Here is a 15628-nt window from a genome sequence, read left to right as displayed (position 1 = left end):
TCTTTTTACCTCCTACCCTCCTCATTTTTTTTCTTCTTTTCCTTGTGTAATACTTTTCTTGCTGCCTTGTTGAAAATCATTGTGGATGTATGGCTCTGTTTGTTTCGTTTTAAGTTTTCTGTGCAAACGATATTATTTCAAGTCATCCTGTACTAGTATATATGTTTCTAATTGGTAGGATCCAAACATAGCCTTGTTGTAGCATGGATGATTGTGGGTATTCGTCTACCCGGTAGACTCTCAAACAATGGAAGACTCTGTTCAACTTTATCTAATCAAGCAGTTCATGATCATTGACATCTGAATCAAAGTAGGTATTAAAAGTCAGCTGGGAATTGGCGGAATCAGCCGATTCCACTTGAAGTCACTGACCCCAAAATCTATTAAGTCTCTGAGTTCTGAGTTCTGACTGCGTTGGACCGATTCTGCCCTATTCTGAGATGATTCAAATCAGAATCAATGGAGACCAATTCCATACTTCAATTCTGAGTTTCTAACCTAGGAATTGAGATGAGTCAAGAAGCTGCTCCCACATACGTTGAGGAGAATATTCAATAAGGCTATGTTTGGTTGGCAAGAAACGGAAAAGACAAAATAATAATAATAACAATAATAATAAGATGAAAACCATGATGACACAATGATTAATTTATGTGTCTATAATTTTGAATTTTTTCTTTTCTTCACAAGCAAAAATAGCCTAATTTCAATCTATCCAAGGAGTAGTAGTGTGTTATCAATCATTTATAGATTCTTATTTGATGACATAAAATGTGTGAGAGAAAATCAACGAGGTCATATGATTAGGATAAACCATGAAATTAACTAAGAGGTACTCTATTTGAGTTTGGATCCTGTGCTTGTATATGTATATTTTTTGTATTTTATTTTTGGTAAGTCAAAAATATATTGATGATAAGAGTGCGTGCATAGTAGCCAAGGCTTCATTTACACACTAGTAATGAAGTTAAGGAGTGTAATTAGGCTAAATTGTGACAGTGTCTTTCTGGCAAGGGAATTAATTACATCATTTGCTCTTCTTGGAAGAAAAGAAAAATTACATTCGATAAAAAAGAAGGAAAAAAGATGATGTGCATTAAGGGTTGAAATCGATTGATAAGTTGTAACTGCTTGATAATCAAGACCCACTTGATGAACTTTGAAATTTGTAATGCATTGAGGATTGAAATCAATTGATGAGTTGTAACTGCTTGACAATTATAGTCCACTTGATTAGTAACTGCTTGATAATCAAGGCCTACTTAATCTGTATTAAGGCTTAAAATCAATTGATGACATTAAGGTTTCCAGCGGTATTGTCTTCTTCGACAAAGGCGATACAACCCCAAAATTATATGTAGATATTACTCAACAGCAACAACAACGCATAGTTGAGCAAGAAGCTGAGGTGGCGCAAGCTGGGGAAGCTGAAGTGGGATTAGAAGCTACTAGACAAGCTGAGGTGGCATTGAAAGCTACTAGACAAAGAAGACCTCCCAGTTGGCTCAGGGATTATGTAGAGAGTTAATTTCCAAGTGGGTGACACAAGTTGTGATTCTGTTGGATTAGTTGTTACAATTGAGAAGACCCTGTTACTCTCCCATTCTTGATTCCGTTACATTAGAGTCTTTCATTGTAAAAGCTTTAAATAGCTGCTGTAAAAGGTTAGATGGTAATAAAAAATGATCAATTTCTTCTGTTATCCTTTTCTCTCTCTCTCTCTCTCTTTCTCTCGCAATTCTAACCCTTCTATCTCCTTTGGGAGTTGAACCACTGTTCAGCTTGTTCTTATCTTCTCCTCTGTTCTCATCAGGCTACCACTGGAGAACAATTCAGCCTAGATGTAGATATCAATAAAGAGTCTTTTTGGTTCCTATAACACTCAATTTCATCAAAATGGCAAAACATATGCAGTCTTTCATATAAGATAACGAGTTCAACACGAATTTCAAATCTATTTGTAATGTGTACGCTACTGCACACACAGCCAAGTGTTCTTTTCACTTTCATAAGTACCCCTCTATACACCCAAAATGGCATTGAATGTGGGGCACTTGTAATCCTTATTGTACGTGCAGAGGAGCTCAACTCACTATGTTTGGTCAATGATTTGTGTTGTCTGGATCTGACCTCTTTGTGGCTGAATATGATGAACCGGTATGGAAGCCTCCTACCTAGAGAGCTTTATACATATATATTACCAAATTTTTTTTTTTTTTTTTATTTTTATATTTTAAATTATTTAGGTTCCGTGTGATTGTAAGAGAAATTAAAAGAAAGGAAAATGAAAATATCAAACCTAATGAAGAAATTTTTGTAATCATTACGACATTACCCCCCCCCCCAAACATTGATGTCACTAATTTCAGATAATTGTACATTTGGTTATTGAATTTCACTTTACGTCTAAAAAAATATCATTATTATATTAGAAGAAATTTAAGTAATTCATACAATTATGTTAGATAATGATTACACAAACTTCCTTTTTTAGGTTTCAAACTTCCCTTTCTTGCAATTTCCCTTGCAACTAGACGGATTATGCAAAATTTGGTACTGGACTAGGAAACTACCTTCAATTTTGGACTATGTTTATTGGCAATTTATTTAATTTTTTTTTTTAAAAAATACATTAAAAAAAAACCAAAAGTGTCAAAAATATTACATAGGACCAATCCGAAACGGCCAGGAAAGAAAATTTACAACTAAGGATATGGTTAGATTTCTTTAGATTTCGGTATTAAAAAATGGAATGCAAATAAAGCAAGAAGCAGCTCAAATGGGTATGTACATTACAATACCATTAAATGATAATATGTAGATTTCCATAGAGAAAATTAAATGGCCCTTGTAGGCATACTCTTATGCTTCTACTAAACTTGCCTCTCTCATTGTGTTTGATCTTAAAATTCATGGCCATGGCAGTGCTACTGCAAGCTCTCTTCCTTTTCTTAGCCGCCAATTTCATTACCTTCACCACTGCCAACACCTTCTCTGCAGAACTCATCCCCAGCAATCCTCTCATCACCCCATTCAAAAACCCAAATCTGATTCTCTCTCTGTCTGAAAAGCCCGATCAGATCAAATTCAATGATGATATCAGAAAGGGTTTACAACCTGACCCTGTAGCCATGCTTTACCTTGCCAAGTTCTCTATTGGAACCCCAGCAATTGAAGTCCTAACAGCTATGGACACAGGCAGCAATCTCTTCTGGGTCCAATGCTTCCCTTGCCATCCCTGTTTCCAACAGTCCGGTGGCGCATACTACTTCCCTTCCAATTCATTGACATTTAATCAAACAGATCACCTTCCTTATTACACCATTGTCTATGCCGGCAAGTCTTACTCCAAAGGAAATCTTGCCGGAGAAGTCCTCACTTTCGCCGACGACGTCGACTATGGTTATGTTTCAAAGCTCCCAAATATCATCTTTGGCTGTGGAAATGACAATAACTTCTATGATGGCAATGGAGTATTAGGCCTTGGCCCTGGTAACCTTTCCTTAGTCTCTCAACTTGGCAATCAAGCCAAATTCTCTTATTGCTTCAACAATGCCACTGACCCTACCCAAGTAGGCAATTTGATATTGGGTTATGGTGCACAAATTGATGGTTCCACAACACCGATGGCTGATTACTCTACCCAATACTACTATATAACCTTAGAAGGCATTAGTGTGGGTCAAGAGAGGCTTAAGATCCCGCCGGCAACGTTCGAGCGTAAACCGAACAGAGGTGGAGGTGGTGCGATCATCGATAGCGGTTCGACGTTTACTTATCTTGCCATTGATGCTTACAATAAGCTAAGGGAGAAATTGGAGAGTTTGTTATCCAAAAGGTCATTACAAGCAGGAAAGTTTAGTGGATATGGTATGTGTTATGGAGGGAGTGTGAGTAGGGACTTGACAGGATTTCCAACCATGAAGTTCCATTTTAAGAACAAAGCAGAGTTGGAAGCTCAGTATTGGACTTTTTTCAGGCAAGTGAATGAAGAGATCTTCTGCTTAACAATGGCTCCTACTACCTCTGATACTGGTATCACCATTATTGGAAATCTGGTGCAGCAGGGCTACAATGTGGGATATGATCTGGTAAATAAGGTGATTTCTTTTAAGTATATTGATTGTTCGCCAATATCGGCAATTATTTAGATTGATTTCTTTTTATCTAAAATCTTTAGACGGCTGGCTTGATTATGGTTTTTGTTCTTTGGGTTCTAGATAATGGTAGCTTTGAAAATGCCCAATTTAGTGGATATGTTATCTACATTATTACCAAATCATGTATTAAATTCCATTTGAAAAAAAAAAGGTTTTAAATTTCTCATTTACTTATTTGAAAAGTTCTAATTCTTTTGTGGATTTGTGTGGATCATTTGCTTGAAATAAGCCACCAAATCTAACATTTGGTTAACCATGGGAGGCAGGGTTTCCTTATAAAATGCCAAATTATTTGGACAAAGTTTCTCTCCACCCATAGAGGATGATGGTTCACCCACCATCCTAGGGTTCACAAACCCCTCCTAGGGTTTTAGTATGTTTCAAAATACCCTCTTGATACCCTTTTCCGCTCTCGCAGTGAATGGGATTCACTTCACCGTGGGTGGAGGGAAATTCGGTCCAATTATTTTATACTAATGGCAAGAAAATGGTAGGCTTGTGAAAATAGGTTTCTGCAATTGGTATGTAAGAATCCATTTTCCAATTGATAATATATACTGATGAAGTGCATTGAAGCTCAAAGGAGATTTTTTTTTTGTTCATTTTATTTTGGGCTGCTATGGATATCTATTGGTAAAGTTCTATTTTTGGAAGACATTTAAAGCCATACAAATCAGCCTCTAGTCGTGTGTGGCAAGTTTCAATCCGTTGAAAAGTTTATAATTTCAAGAATAGTAGGTTATAAAGAATATGATACTGAAGAGGTTATAAAGAACACCAATTACAAACAAGGTTCCAGCTTTTGTACCTTTGCTTTTGTGAGCCATGGTAGGAAGACATTTTGTCCAAGTTGGAGGAAAGGGTCCTTCAATGGATTACAGAAATTGGGCCCAGAGAATGTGATGCTGAAGGAATAAATAGGACATCCATATCATGGGGATAAGGTTCCCCACAAGCTTGTGGCATTGCTTTTGTGAACCATATAGGAGAATCTTCTCACTGGAGAAGAAAAGATTTCCTTGTAGAGTTTGATCTGGGCCAGTATAGAGTGGCTATGGTGATGAGGGTTCTACATCTCTGATATAAAAGTGTCGCGGGCATCCCCGTTTTAATAAAGAAAAATTAGATTCAAGTCCGGTCTTGGACACTTTAGATTATTATTCTAAGTGTTTTATTTCCTCTCTCTCTCTCTCTCTCTCTCTCTCTCTTTTGTTTTGTCTCTTGCTTATTGTTTTGAGAGTTTTCTGAGTTCCATTCTTTAGGTTGATTGAGCACAACTTAAGTGTATCTCAACGTGACACAGTATATGAGTGCAACAACTATTGGAAGGTCTAAGATACTGTTTCATCTTGAATTAAGATCTGCAAAAACCTGTATTGCAACATAAGGAGTAAATATATGTTGCGTATAGGGGGACTGACAGAAATATTCCCTTTCTGATTATCTTACGATCAGTTAAGTATTCTGAAAGATATGTGACGTGTATGTAGAGTGGACAATACGAAAAGATGTTCATACTCCATTGATCCATCACCAATCGTTTGGCATCCGGGTATAAATATACTCCATGTATGCAAACTCCTTTGCTTTTAGAGTTGAAGAGAGTAAAATATAACATCACAAGGGCTACAAGAGGGTTCCGACTCCTCTCCAGGGAGCAGAGGAGCCCAATGCCTAGGGAGTGCCCCAGGGGAGCATCCAAGGGCTGGGTTGGGCTGCACACACCCCAATGCACGCTCACTCAGTTTTTCATATGGTTGGATGCCCCCTGGACATCTCCCTAGGCGTTGGACTCCCTGGAGAGGAGCTCAATCCCTACAAGAGAGGGTGAGGTAGTAATAGGAAATACCTTACAAGGAGAAAGTTTTCCTTCATAATAGGTGAAGGATGCTCTCCTGCCCTATAATACAAAGTTGATAATACCCTCCATTGTTACCTGCACAACCATCCAAACTCCTCAGTCAAGGGATTTTTCATTTTCCCTTGACCATGGCATTGGGTGAAGGAAAACTGTCTCCCCTTAAAATACCCATTGAAGATAGGTGACTTGAACCGTTGCACTAGCTAAGGTACCAACCAAATGCGCTTTGCTTTTGGAGTCTTTGCCTGCTTTTGACATTAACTGATTGTCTCTAGGTGGTCCAGTCTAGTGAGCCTTGGTTCTGTCACACGTTAGGTTTAACAGACCATAATTTGTAGATAGATGGATCCCATGTCCTTGCTCACATGTCAAATTTCATCGTAAAAACTACAAAGCAGGTGCATACTAAGAAATAGATAGCCGAGGATACATGGACAAAAACAGAGGGGTATTTACTTGAATTCGAGTTTAAAAATTGACACAAGGCCTATAAATGATAGACTTTCTTTGAAATGCATCAAAAGAGAACTTGAGAATCAATCTTCAATAATAGTTTTGCAAATTACCATCTTGTTGGAGAACAAAAATTTTCTTGGAATCACTTCAGAGAAGCAAGACCAAACATGTCATACTCTTACATTTACAAGGCTATTGGTGTTGTCTGCTCGATCGTGTTAACACCATAACATAAGCAATAGACGATGAGGAGAGAAAAATCACAAGATAAATCTGGGCTATCTACACATTTAGAGTTGAGAGAGTACACAGTAATATACAGAGTATCAATACAAAGGAGAGTATTTAACTGAATTAGATAGGCTCCGAAATTTGACACGTGACTCATCTTGACCATGTTCTCTCTATCCAACAGTCAAAATGGACACTTCATCTGTCCAGGTGAAAGAATAGATATTTTGCAACTGAAAAACAACATATATACCATCCCACCAAAAGACAAAAAAATTAAAAAAAAAAAGAAACATATCATAAATACATACATTATGTTTTAATAGAACACTACAGGAATGATCCACAAATCATGTCATGATTCTAATCCCACATTTATTTATCTTCTAAATTTTTCATTTTTTATATCCTAAATTCCTAATAATTAATAATACTGAAAAATTACTGTTATCCCATCAAAGATCTCAAAACACATGTAGAAAAGCAGAAGGGTTTGGTTTGTTGAGCCTCTCTGTTCTGTTAAGTGCAGCAGCAACAGAGCATGTCCAAGCAACATTCGCAAGTCTCGAAGCAGCAGAAGCAGCAACACAGTGCGAACAAACTGCCCAAATCACAGACATTCCATCAATAATAATCCACAAAAGACAGCAAGAAAGAAGATTAGCTACTCGTTAATTACTTTATAATTAGAGTTGGGCGTGTCTCTCTGACTTCCCATCTCCAAGCGTCTTTGAAATTTTTTGCAACTAAGATGTGTTCCTCACCTTATCAGAATCTCAAATTACTTTCTTTTCCAGTAAACTAAGCCAACCCCAACCCATTATCTTTTAAATCTTTTCTCTGAGTCAAAACTCTTAGGAATTCTGTAGGATCCAAAAATTATTTTAAACAGATCGTTCTTTCAGAACAAGAGAGAAGAGGGAAACACAAACCAAGCGTACAAGCAGCCCTTCTCCTCATGGCGTTTCCAGACGTGTTCCATGTATGACATCTCTTGGAACGTTGGTGGATCCATTTGATCACTTCTGTATCTCACAGACACTCACAGAAACGCTGACTTCAAATAGCAGTATTGAAGGAAACAGAGATCTAAAAACATGGGCTTTTTGGGGGGGGGAGGAGAAAGTAGGGAACCCTTGTGTGTTTCTTCTCTGATCTTTGTTGCAGTTATTGATTTCTTTTTATCTAAAATATATAGACGCCTGGCTTGATTATGGTTTTTGTTCTTTGGGTTCTAGATAATGGTAGCTTTGAAAATCCCAATTTAGTGAATATGTTATCTACATTATTACCAAATCATGTTTTAAATTCCATTTGAAAAAAAAAAAGGTCTTAAAATGCTCATTTACTTATTGGAAAAAGTCTAATTCTTTTGTGGATTTGTGTGGATTTGCTTGAAACAAGCCATCAAATCTAACATTTGGTTAACCATGGGAGGCAGGGTTTCCTTATAAAATGCCAAATTATTTGGACAAAGTTTCCCTCCACTCATAGAGGACGATGGTTCACCCACCATCCTAGGGTTCACAAACCCCTCCTAAGGTTTAGTATGTTTCAAAATACCCTCCTGATACCCTTTTCCGCCCTCGCAAGGAATGAGATTCACTTCACCGTGGGTGGAGGGAAACTCGGTCCAATTATTTTATACATATGGCAAGAAAATACTAGGCTTGTGAAAATAGGCTTCTGCAATGGGTATCTAAGAATCCATTTTTCCAATTGACAATATATACTGATAAAGTGCATTGAAGCTCAAAGGAGATTTTTTTTTTGTTCATTTTATTTTGGGCTGCTATGGATATCTATTGGTAAAGTCCTATTTTTGGAAGACATTTAAAGTCATACAAATCACAGAATAATTGAGCTGAGGGAGAATAATTGAGCTAGACCCATGGAAATCTGTGTCCACAAGCCCCTTTTTGTTATATGGATGTGTGATAAAAAAATACTTTGTGGACTTGTTGTTCACATCAACTTCTAATCGTGTGGCAAGTTTCAATCCATTGAAAAGTTTATAATTTCAAGAATAGTAGGTTATAAAGAATGTGATACTGAAGAGGTTATAAAGAACATCAATTACACACAAGGTTCCAGCTTTTGTACCTTTGCTTTTGTGAGCCATGGTAGGAAGACATTTTACACTTTAGATTATTATTTCAAGTGTTTTACTTCCTCTCTCTCTCTCTCTCTCTCTTTGTTTTGTGTCTTGCTTATTGTTTTGAGAGTTTTCTGAGTTCCATTTTTTCGATTGATTGAGCACAATCTAAGTGTATCCCAACGTGACATAGTAAATAAGTGCAACAACTATTGGAAGGTCTAAGAGACTGTTTCATCTTGAAGGAAGATTTGCAAAAACCCGTATTGCAACATAAGGAGTAAATATATGTTGCGTATAGGGGGGACTGTTAGAAATATTCCCTTTATGATTATCTTATGATCAATTAAGTATTCTGATAGATATGTGATGTGTACGTAGAGTGGACAACACGAAAAGATGTTCATACTCCATTGATCCATCATCAATCGTTTGGCATCCGGGTATGAATATACTCCATGTATGCAGACTCCTTTGCTTTTAGAGTTAAAGAGAGTAAAATATAATATCACAAGGGCTACAAGAGGGATCCGACACCTCTCCAGGGAGTAGAGGAGCCCAACGCCTAGGGGGTGCCCAAGGGAGCATCCAAGGGTTGGGCTGGGCTGCACACATCTCGATGCACGCCCACTCAGCCCAACGCCTGGATGTCCCCTGGGCACCTCCCCAGGCACTGTGCTCCTTGGAGAGGAGCTCAATCCCTACAAGAGAGGGTGAAAGAGAAATAGGAAATGCCTTACAAAGAGAAAGTTTTCCTTCATAATAGGTGAAGGATGTTGGTCATGGGATTTTCCATTTTCCCTTGACCATGGCATTGGGTGAAGGAAAACTGTCTCCCCTTAAAATACTCATTGAAGATAGGTGACTTGAACCATTGCACTAGCTAAGGTACCAACCAAATGCGCTTTGCTTTTGGAGTCTTCGGCTGCTTTTGACATTAACTGATTGTCTCTAGATGGTCCAGTCTAGTGAGCCTTGGGTCTGTCACAAGTTAGGTTTAACAGACCATAATTTGTAGATAGATGGATCCCATGTCCTTGCTCACATGTCAAATTTCATCATAAAAACTACAAAACGGGTGCATACTAAGACATAGATAGCCGAGGATACATGGACAAAAACATAGGGGTATTTACTGGAATTTGAGTTTAAAAATTGACACAAGGCCTATAAATGATAGACTTTCTTTGAAATGCATCAAAAGAGAACTTGAGAATCAATCTTCAATAATAGTTTTGCAAATTAACATCTTGTTGGAGAACAAAAGTTTCCTTGGAATCACTTTTGAGAAGCAAGACCAAACGTGTCATATTCTTACATTTACAAGGCTATTGGTGTTGCCTGCTCCATCATGTTAACACCATAACACAAGCAATAGACGATGAGGATAGAAAAAATCACAAGATAAATCTGAACTATCTACACATTTAGATAGGGCTGTAAACGGATCGGATTCGGCTCGGATAGTGCTATATCCGCATCCGCATCTGATTAGCTATCGGACGGATTCGGATAGTGCTTAACGGATACGAACACGGATACGGATCGGATATTTTATCCGTTTACATGTAAATATAGCTTTTCGGATAGCTATAGCCTATCCGTATCCGAATCCGTTTAGCTTTCGGACAGATTCAGATAGTGCTAAACGGATACGAAAACGGATTTTGGCTATTCATTTACACACCTACATTTAGAGTTGAGAGAGTACATAGTAATGTACAGAGTATCAATACAAAGGAAAGTATTTGATTGAATTAGACTTTGAAATTTAACACGTGGCTGATCTAGACCATGTTCTCTCTATCCAACATGTCAAAATGGACACTAAATCTGTCTACATGAAAGAATATATATTTTGCAACTAAAAAACAACATACCACCCTACAGAAAGTAAAAAAAATTAAAAAAGGAAGCATATCATACTTATATACATACATACATACATAATGTTTTAATAGGACACTGCAGGAATGATCCACAAATCATGTAATTTCCATTTTTTATATCCTAAATTCCTAATAATAATACTGAAAAAATATTGTTATCCCATCAAAGATCTCACTTCTCTGTTCTGTTAAGTGCAGCAGCAACAGAGCATGTCCAAGCAACATTCACAAGTCTCGAAGCAGCAGAAGCAACAACACAGTGCGAACAAACTGCCCAAATCACAGACATTCCATCAATAATAACCCACAAAAGACAACAAGAAAGAAGATTAGCTACTCGTTAATTACTTTATAATTAGAATTGGGCGTGTCTCTCTGACTTCCCATCTCCAATCTCTTTGAAATTTTTTGCAACTAAGATGAGTTCCTCACCTTATCAGAATCTCAAATTACTTTCTTTTCCAGTAAACTAAGCCAACCCCAACCCATTATCTTTTACATCTTTTCTCTGAGTCAAAACTCTCAGGAATTCTGTAGGATCCAAAAATTATTCTAAACAGATCGTTCTTTCAGAACAAGAGAGAAGGAGGAAATACAAACCAAGCGTAGAAGCAGCCCTTCTCCTCATGGCGATTCCAGACGTGTTCCATGTATGACATCTCTTGGAACGTTGGTGGATCCATTTGATCACTTCTGTATCTCACAAACACTCACAGAAACGCTGACTTCAATAACAGTATTGAAGGAAACAGAGATTTAAAAAGATGGGCTTTTGGTGGAGAAAGTAGGGAACCCTTTTGGGTTTCTTCTCTGATCTTTGTTGCAGTTATCGATGTGAATGAAGGATGGTTAAGTCTTTTATAATACGAGGAGGGAAGGTAGAACTGGTAGAGGTATTTCGTAGTGACAAAGGCTCCTTCTTGCTATAGTTCGTCTCACTCTGTGGCCATTGATTCTAACTTGGAAATGTATATATTAGAGATGCCTTTTGAAGCATTTGTTTTTTGGGACTCGATTTTGATTAGTTTTATCAGTAAAGACTTTGAAGGTTTGAAACTTGAAATGAAGGGAAATGGAAGGGATCACGGATATGCCATTTGAGGTTCTCTTCAACGGCTTCTTCCTGATTGGACATTTTGGACCTGATGAATTGCTTCAAATTAATGGAAGGAAGCTCAATGGGTTTTCTTGATCAAGAAAGCTTTAAAAACTCCTTCTACTGTGACTTGTTTGGATGATTTTTAACATTGCTTTCTTGCTGACCAGATCCTTTATCCCTACACGTTTTGTCATTCAATGACAACAACGGTCGTCATCCATTGAAAACAGTTCTGTGGAGCAAAGACAAGAATTCTCAACCTCTTTCACCATTAATTTTTTTTTAGAGAAGCTGTCTTTTTTCCTTTTGTATTTTTTAAGTGGTTTTTTGGGTTGTTCTTGTACCAAACGGCATAAATCAGCCCACCAAGGTGGACGGAATGGTTTTACTACATAGGATTAAGGTGTCAAAATCAAATCGAAACCATTTACCGAAAGTGAATCGAGCCATAGATTTCAAATTGTTTAATAAATGGTTGGATTTTGATTTTAAAATTGGGACTGTTTAGCTAAACGGTTAAATCGAACCGAACCGTTTAAATTGTTGGTAAATCAATTAGGAAACCGTTAAAATCGAAACAAATATTAGTAATATATAATGACAATAATTAAACCATTAATACCTTTTTTTATTTTTTTTAGGTAAACAACCATTAATACCTTACTGCCTTCAAACAATAGGTTTCTGCTTACTTTGAAAACAATGAAATCAGACATGGATTGGTATAAGTGTATATGTGGAATTTGTAATAAAATAATTAGATTGGATTCATGTAAATACATTAGTATAATAGTATTCAATGTTTCTATGGATATTTTGATTTCTTTAAAAATTAGAATCATGTCCTTTTCAATGTGGTTTATTGAGTAGATCCAGAAAGCATTAAATTTGGTGCAAAATAGGCTAAACCTTTTAAGAACCAATTATCTAAAACCGTGATCAAAACCATTAAGGGTTGAAGAACCAAAACCATTTACTAAATGGTTTAGGTTTCAAAAATTGAAATTGTTTAATAAACGGTTCGGTTCTGATTTCACCTAAAAATTCTTGTACCGAACAGAACTGATTACACTGCACCCGAATCGTTTGACACCTTTACATAGGAGGACAGTAAAATCATTTCATGTGAGAAAAAAAAAGATAGAGAGTGTGTGTGGGTTAGCGATATTGATTTAGGTATCAGTATCATATCAGCCAATTAGATAAAATAAGTGCCTTTTTCTTTATCAAAATTTGGTTTTTCTATAGGAATCAGGCTGATATACAATCGATCTGTTACATCTGTATCAGTATCAATATCCATGGCAATCTAACGTACCTTCCCTAGGGTCTCAGAAAACTTTTTCCCTCTTCCTTTTCAAAGGGTGGAAGAGCTGGTAACATTCACTTCCTTCTTCTTGAACTTGTTCATCACCTTAATTTCTTAGAAGCTTAATTGAAGCACCCCTTTCTCATCATCAATGCCATCAAGTCTGATGCCCTTTTACAAAAATTGGAAAAAAAAATTTCACTATACTACTCTACTATCACCCTCGTACAAGAGATTTTTTTATTATTTTTTTCTTACCTTGATCATGTGGGCCCATGTGAATGATACTATTCTTTGCATCGCTATTGATGTGACATAGGAGATTTCCCCACTGCCTGAGTTACTCTCTCCATATAAGGGAAGCGTGTCAAACAATAATTGTTCTGATTTACTCAACAGGTCTTTGCGTATGAGGGCATCATTTCTTTATCAAGATCAATAGCACCATACCAGCCGATTCAATTGCTGGGACAAAGGGTAAAATCCATATTAGGACCATGGTTTAAGTAATCAGTATCAACACGCCATACCAGCCGATTCAATTGCTGGGACAAAGGGTAAAATCCATATTAGGACCATGGTTTAAGTAATCAGTATCAATCCGTGTTTGTCTCGGTAGAGGCCGATACTATATTGGTGTACGGTTACAGGGCAAAGGGTAAAATCATTAAAAAAATAATAATAATCACTATTTTATTTTATTTTTTTATAAAAATCAGGGGTAAAATCATCTAATACGAGCTATTCTAGACCAATCTTATTGATATCGTATTGGTATAGGCCAAGACCCATACCAATTACTTAAACCATGATTGGGTGACCATGGCCACCAACGGTCAGTCCGAGTCCAATATGAGTTTCTGCATTTAAAAACATTGTTTGAGGTTTGGATCCTGTCTCTTCATCCATAGTGAAGAGAGAATCTTCTCACAGTCAAGATCTTTACAACCATTCACGATTAGGAGGTGGGAGTTAGTTATGACATAAGAGTACAATCATGGAACATATAATCATCCGTTTGAAGATTCTCTCTTTTCCATAGGTGAAGGAAAACTTAATCCTCAACGCTTTGAGGTACAAAAGCTCTTTTAAACTTAGGCTACTCTAGTTGGGCCTATATTAAATTTAGGGAAGCAGTTCTCTAGCTGGGAATATGGCCTACGCCAGCACTCCCATGTGTCTATATCTCTCCTCCTCAAAACATGGGGGCAGAGATGTCTTTTCATATGGGGAGGAGAGATAGACTCATGAAACCCTTATTATTGAATTGGTTTTTGGGTTGGGGTTTTATAAAACAAGTAAAAATGAAACCTAAATCAAACCAGACCAACTGAACCCAATAAAATATCAAGACCAGACCAAAAACCCCAAAAAACCAATATTTTTTTATTACTTTTCTTATATGTTATAAACCTGAAACAAGACCGCACCAAACATGATAATAGCCCCCACCGGCCACCGATAACAAAAAATCGATAAGAAACCAAACTAAACTGAAAACTTTCTTAATGATTTGGTCTCGGGTTGGTTCAGTAACTGACCAAAATTGATTCAACCAGACCAAATGCGGACTGAACCAACTGATTGACACCCTCTCGAGACCCAGTAGATTGAAAACTGCTTGATGGGCTTAACGGATTGAATGGTTCAGAAGAAATGTTTCAGGAACCGTACACCTCAGCAAAATCAGGCACGGTGGCTTATTCCAAACCCACATCCTATTCCTGAATGCTCCTTCAAGCTTTGCTTTCTCTGTGCTTCTTTAATCAGTAAATCCAAATTCTGTCTTGTTAACCATAATTTATACCCCAAAGGACCGCAAAATGAATCTCTCTCAGACCTTTGTCTTCACCAGCAAGGGATGCTCAACAGTCAACACTCCCAGATAGAATCTCAATTCTTAACCGCTTTACCACAATTCCTGAAGCTTAAACCCATCATATTTGTCTCCCATGTAATAGTATCTATCCTTTGTAAGGCCATAACCAACAGTTCTATACCTTCTCATATCCAAGAAGCAGACTAGAAGTGAGGTTAAGTGGAGAGAACATTAAAACTCCACTAAAACCTGGCACGACCCTAAATATCCATGATCACATCACCTATATGATCTAAAACCTAATCAATCTTATTCCCCTACCTAGATATTCAATGCTTCCCCATTGAAAGGGGAATAAAACCAGCTTAACTTGTGCAGCAAGGCCATGCAACTGTGTCCCGAGTCCCTGACTTGAAGCATTCAACATTTTTGCCCTAAGAGCTCCTGAAGAACTGTTCACCAGGGTTTTAAAATCCAGAATTGGCCTCGAATTGGGTCCAGCTGATTTCAATCCGAGTCCATACAGTCTTATCACAACCCTTCTTCGTAGCAGAAGTAATTACCAATTTTCCCTCTTTTTTTTTGGGTGTTGGGGTGGGGGGTGGGGGGAATGGCTCCGATTCGGATTTTTTTAACCCTGCGGGACTGCTGGTTCCTAAAGCTTTAAACACAGGTAAACAACTGCACAAAAGTAGACAATGCCAATGCA

The 15628-nt window shown here is 37.4% G+C and overlaps 1 protein-coding gene across 1 annotated transcript; it reads left to right on the top strand.

Moving 5' to 3' along the window:
* The first annotated feature begins 2918 nt into the window (after positions 1–2918).
* Positions 2919–4151, top strand: LOC122651082 (aspartic proteinase nepenthesin-1-like). Its single transcript, XM_043844418.1, has one exon. The coding sequence runs from the start codon at positions 2919–2921 to the stop codon at positions 4149–4151; it is 1233 nt and encodes a 410-aa protein (XP_043700353.1).
* The last annotated feature ends 11477 nt before the right edge of the window (positions 4152–15628 follow it).

This window comes from Telopea speciosissima, chromosome 2 (genome assembly GCF_018873765.1).
Source record: "Telopea speciosissima isolate NSW1024214 ecotype Mountain lineage chromosome 2, Tspe_v1, whole genome shotgun sequence".
Lineage (NCBI taxonomy): Eukaryota > Viridiplantae > Streptophyta > Magnoliopsida > Proteales > Proteaceae > Telopea > Telopea speciosissima.
This window is presented reverse-complemented; position numbering and strand designations above follow the sequence as displayed.

What these genes read in the sequence shown, in the direction of transcription:
- LOC122651082 (XM_043844418.1), top strand. Translation starts at nt 2,919, where the DNA reads ATGGCAGTGCTACTGCAAGCTCTCTTCCTTTTCTTAGCCGCCAATTTC.